The sequence below is a fragment of the Lipotes vexillifer genome, unplaced genomic scaffold (genome assembly GCF_000442215.2).
Source record: "Lipotes vexillifer unplaced genomic scaffold, Lipotes_vexillifer_v1.1 scaffold865, whole genome shotgun sequence".
NCBI lineage: Eukaryota > Metazoa > Chordata > Mammalia > Artiodactyla > Lipotidae > Lipotes > Lipotes vexillifer.
This window is the reverse complement of record NW_006795130.1, coordinates 1569541-1575540: the sequence shown is the minus strand read 5'-3', so window position 1 is coordinate 1575540 and position 6000 is coordinate 1569541. Positions and strand designations below refer to the sequence as shown.

The following is a 6000-nucleotide window of genomic DNA, read 5'->3' as shown; positions in this document are numbered from 1 at the left end:
CACAAACCCGCGTCCCCTGTATCGGCAGGCGGACTCTCAACCACTGCGCCACCAGGGAAGCCCGGGGTTGTGTTTTTTTTTTGGAGGTGGGGTGGGGGGGATACTTATTCCATGAACATGAAGATTTCTGAAATTTGATTTATTTTTACGTATAACAAATCTTTCTGTATATCTCATTTTATGAAAAGTGTTGAGTTATTTTTCTCAATTAGAAAAGCCAGTAGGCTTTTTCTAATTAAGTTATGGCTTGCTGTGGTGTGGAAAAGCCATTTGTAAAATATTACCAAAAAAACATTTTGTAAAAATGTTCGGTCATTAGCTTTCCTTTTGCTATTGGGGTTATATGCATATAATTATTAGAATGTTAATCTGTTGAGAGCTACTCATTAATGAACAGTTTTTGTTTCTTTTACTCTCGTCTGGAAGCCAATAGGGCAGTGTAAATGAATTACTGTTTCTGATGTGTTTACGTGTATTTTGTCTTCAAAGGAGTTCTTAGGACACCCTGAAATTTTTGTTTTATTTTCCTGTTTTCCCTTGACAGGCAGTGGAAGAGGAAATGGCTTTTCCTAATCAGCTCTGCATTCGCCGCTGGACTACCAAGCATGTAGCTGTTTGGCTGAAGGATGAAGGCTTTTTTGAGTATGTGGACATTTTATGCAATAAGCACCGACTTGATGGAATCACATTGCTAACGTTGACTGAATATGATCTCCGGTCTCCTCCTCTGGAAATCAAAGTCTTAGGGGACATTAAAAGGTTAATGCTGTCAGTCCGAAAATTGCAGAAAATACATATTGATGTTTTAGAAGAGATGGGATACAACAGTGACAGTCCCATGAGTTCCATGAGCCCTTTCATCAGTGCTCTTCAGAGTGCAGAGTGGCTCTGTAATGGGGAACCTTCACACGACTGTGACGGACCCATCACTGATTTGAATTCTGATCAATACCAGTATGTGAATGGTAAAAACAAACATTCTATTCGAAGATTGGACCCAGAGTATTGGAAGACCATATTGAGTTGTATATATGTTTTTATAGTGTTCGGATTTACATCTTTCATAATGGTTATAGTCCACGAGCGAGTGCCTGACATGCAGACCTATCCACCACTCCCGGATATATTCCTAGACAGGTAAGTTTTGTTTCTAGTTGCCAAGTTTGTAGAAGATAGCTGTACTAGCAATGATAATGATATGTTCATGATAATTACGTTCTTTATTATTGTTGTTTTGGTTGATATATATACTTCCCATTTGCTTTATCTTGTGCTATATAAAGATATGCTTTAGAATTGCCTTTTTCTCTTAGAGTAAACTAGACCTTAAGCCTAGATGAGTAGAAAGAACCACTGCTTAATTTATTTTTCTACAGCTATGTTATAGCTCCTTGGGCACTTCAGATTTTAAAAGGGTTTCCTGGAATGTTATATGTAATAAATGGAATTTGTTTACTTCAAAAAAAAAAAGATGAACAGGGTTTTGCTTCTTTTAAAAATATGGGGAGGTCTCATGTATCATCAAATAAATTAGAACTATCACAAATACAAACTGATTCATGGATAGTATTCTGTTTTTATAAATACTGAATGCATAAAAAAGAATATAGTATATTATATGAAAAATAAGAATAGAACAAAACTCAAAACTATTATTTTTTATATTTGCGGGTTTTTTTTTTTTTTTTGGCGGTACACAGCCCTCTCACTGTTGTGTCCTCTCCCGTTGCAGAGCACAGGCTCCGGACGCGTAGGCTCAGCAGCCATGGCTCACGGGCCCAGCCGCTCCGCAGCATGTGGGATCTTCCCGGACAGGGGCACGAACCGTGTCCCCTGCATCGGCAGGTGGACTCTCAACCACTGCACCACCAGGGAAGCCCTATATTTGTGGTTTTAAAAAATCTTTTGCAAGTTTGTAGTGCTGTCTTGTTTTTGTAAAACGTTGTGCCCCTGAAATTGAAACTGTGCTTAAAAATCTTGCAACAAACAAAAGCCCAGGACCAGATGGCTTCACAGGCGAATTCTATCAAACACTTAGAGAAGAGCTAACACCTATCCTTCTCAAACTCTTCCAAAATATAGCAGAGGGAGGAACACTCCCAAACTCATTCTACAAGGCCACCATCACCCTGATACCAAAACCAGACAAAGATGTCACAAAGATGGGCTTCCCTGGTGGTGCAGTGGTTGAGAGTCTGCCTGCTGATGCAGGGGACACGGGTTTGTGCCCCGGTCTGGGAAGATCCCACATGCTGCAGAATGGCTAGGCCCCGTGAGCTTTTATTCCAGGAATGCAAGGATTCTTCAATATACAAACTCTTCCAAAATATAGCAGAGGGAGGAACACTCCCAAACTCATTCTACGAGGCCACCATCACCTTGATACCAAAACCAGACAAGGATGTCACAAAGAAAGAAAACTACAGGCCAATATCACTGATGAACATAGATGCAAAAATCCTCAACAAAATACTAGCAAACAGAATCCAACAGCACATTAAAAGGATCACACACCATGATCAAGTGGGGTTTATTCCAGGAATGCAAGGATTCTTCAATATACGCAAATCAATCAACGTGATACACCATATTAACAAATTGAAGGAGAAATACCTATGATCATCTCAATAGATGTAGAGAAAGCTTTCAACGAAGTTCAACACCCATTTATGATAAAAACCCTCTAGAAAGTAGGCATAGAGAGAACTTTCCTCAATATAATAAAGGCCGTATATGACAAGCCCACAGCCAACATCATCCTCAATGGCGAAAAACTGAAAGCATTTCCACTAAGGTCAGGAACAAGACAAGGTTGCCCACTCTCACCACTCTTATTCAACATAGTTTTGGAAGTTTTAGCCACAGCAATCAGAGAAGAAAAGGAAATAAAAGGAATCCAAATCGGAAAAGAAGAAGTAAAGCTGTCACTGTTTGCAGATGACATGATACTATACATAGAGAATCCTAAAGATGCTACCAGAAAACTACTAGAGCTAATCAATGAATTTGGTAAAGTAGCAGGATACAAAATTAATGCACAGAAATCTCTGGCATTCCTATATACTAACGATGAAAAATCTGAAAGTGAAATCAAGAAAACACTCCCATTTACCATTGCAACAAAAAGAATAAAATATCTAGGAATAAACCTACCTAAGGAGACAAAAGACCTGTATGCAGAAAATTATAAGACACTGATGAAAGAAATTAAAGATGATACAAACAGATGGAGAGATATACCATGTTCTTGGATTGGAAGAATCAACATTGTGAAAATGACTCTACTTCCCAAAGCAATCTATAGATTCAATGCAATCCCTATCAAACTACCACTGGCATTTTTCACAGAACTAGAACAAAAAATTTCACAATTTGTATGGAAACACAAAAGACCCCGAATAGCCAAAGCAATCTTGAGAACAAAAAATGGAGCTGGAGGAATCAGGCTGCCTGACTTCAGACTATACTACAAAGCTACAGTAATCAAGACAGTATGGTACTGGCACAAAAACAGAAAGATAGATCAATGGAATAGGATAGAAAGCCCAGAGATAAACCCATGCACATATGGTCACCTAAACAATAAATGCTGGAGAGGGTGTGGAGAAAAGGGAACACTCTTGCACTGCTGGTGGGAATGTGATTTGGTACAGCCACTATGGAGAACAGTATGGAGGTTCCTTAAAAAACTACAAATAGAACTACCATATGACCCAGCAATCCCACTACTGGGCATATACCCTGAGAAAACCATAATTCAAAAAGAGTCATGTACCACAATGTTCATTGCAGCTCTATTTACAATAGCCAGGACATGGAAGCAACCTAAGTGTCCATCAACAGATGAATGGATAAAGGAGATGTGGCACATATATACAATGGGATATTACTCAGCCATAAAAAGAAACGAAATTGAGTTATTTGTAGTGAGGTGGATGGACCTAGAGTCTGTCATACAGAGTGAAGTAAGTCAGAAAGAGAAAAACAAATACTGTATGCTAACACATATATATGGAATTTAAGAAGAAAAAAAAAAGGTCATGAAGAACCTAGGGGTAAGACGGGAATAAAGACGCAGACCTACTAGAGCATGGACTTGAGGATATGGAGAGGGGGAAAGGTAAGCTGTGACAAAGTGAGAGAGTGGCATGGACGTATATACACTACCAAATGTAAAATAGATAGCTAGTGGGAAGTAGCCGAATAGCACAGGGAGATCAGCTAGGTGGTTTGTGACCACCTAGAGGGGTGGGATAGGGAGGGTGGGAGGGAGGGAGACGCAAGAGGGAAGAGATATGGAAACATGTATATGTATAACTGATTCACTTTGTTACAAAGCAGAAACTAACGCACCATTGTAAAGCAATTATACTCCAATAAAGATGTTTAAAAAATAAAAACAAAACGTTGTACTCTTCTGAAAGTGCCTTATAGTATATGGGGTTTTTTTTAATGAAATGAATTAAAATGTCCATGTTAAGATGGCAGGATGACATATATATAATATTTTATTCTCTCTCAAGCCCTGACTAAAAGTATAGTAAAGAAGTTGTGTTTGTTTGTTGGTCTTAAGTTGTAAACTTATAAGGAAAAGGTAGATAAGAGAGGAGAAAACAGCCATACATTTTTGGGAGTTTGAAAGCAGATGGGTGAGGGACTTCCCTGGTGGTCCAGTGGTTAAGGCTCCGCACTGCAATGCAGGGGGCCCGGGTTCGATCCCTGGTCAGGGAACTAGATCCCATATGCTACAAATAAAAGATCCCGCATGCTGCAACTAAGACCCGGCACAGCCAAATAAATAAATGAATATTTAAAAAAAAAGGAAAAGCAGATGGGTGAGTGGCAACTAGCAGAGCTAAAGTAGCCTAATTCTAAAGCAGCAGTCGGGAAAACTGAGAACCAACCCAAACTATCTTGCAGATTTCTCAAAGCTCTGGATACTATGGGTGAAAGGGTGGTGCTCAAATAAGAAAGCTGTTTAAGAAGCTGTTAGATCCCTATATCTCCTTCCCTGTTCTATCGTACACAATTTTTCCAGCAGAAGACCCTAAGGAAGTAAGGAAGACAGCATGTGGATATCTGATGAAAGAGTACTCTAGGCAGAGGAAACAGCAAGGTGCAGGAATCCTGAATTGGTAGTAGGCTTAGCATGTGTAAGGAACAGCAAGTGAGAGATGGAGAGAACAGTTGGAGATGAGATCTGAGAGGAGACAGGAGTCCAGATTTTGTAGATACTGTAGACAATTGTAAGGACTTTAGCTTTCATTCTAAGTGAAAAGGGAAGCTATTGGAAAGTATTTAGGAGAAGAGTAGAGCGATCTAACTTCCATTTTAAAAGGTCAATCTAATTGTTAATAGAATAGCTCGGTGGTGGGCATGGGAAAGCAGAGGTTAGTTAAATTATTGAATTCGTCTAGACAAAGATGGGGTGGATTGGATGAGAAGAGTAGTGGTACATATATATATGTGTGTGTGTGTGTGTGTGTGTAGATATACATATATGTATATATATGTGTGTGTTTGTGTATGTATGTACGTACAGGCAACAAGATTTGCTTATGGATTTGCATGTAAGGTGTAAGAGAAAGAGAGAATTCAAGGATTATTTCAAGATTTTTAAAAAAAATTTATTTATTCTGGGTTGTGTTTGGTCTTTGTTTCCGTGCGAGGGCTTTCTCTAGTTGTGGCAAGCGGGGGCCACTCTTCATCGCGGTGCGTGGGCCTCTCACTGTCGTGGCCTCTCTTGTCGCGGAGCACAGGCTCCAGACGCGCAGGCTCAGTAGTTGTGGCTCACGGGCCTAGTTGCTCCGTGGCATGTGGGATCTACCCAGACCAGGGCTCGAACCCGTGTCCCCTGCATTAGCAGGCAGATTCTCAACAACAGTGCCACCAGGGAAGCCCTATTCCAAGATTTTTGACTTGATCATCTGGAAGGATAGAGTTGCCCTTTATAGAGGTGGGAAGACTGTGGAAAGACCTGACTTGAAGAGAAAAGTAAGG

The 6000-nt window shown here is 40.0% G+C and overlaps 1 protein-coding gene across 2 annotated transcripts in view; it reads left to right on the top strand.

Moving 5' to 3' along the window:
• The window catches only part of SAMD8 (sterile alpha motif domain containing 8), a 42884-nt gene that overhangs the window by 17664 nt on the left and 19220 nt on the right, over window positions 1–6000 (top strand). For both annotated transcript variants that reach the window (XM_007467486.1, XM_007467487.1), the window contains exon 2: window positions 545–1137. In XM_007467486.1, coding sequence (XP_007467548.1) covers window positions 545–1137 — 593 coding nt within the window. The remainder of the gene's footprint in view (window positions 1–544; window positions 1138–6000) is intronic.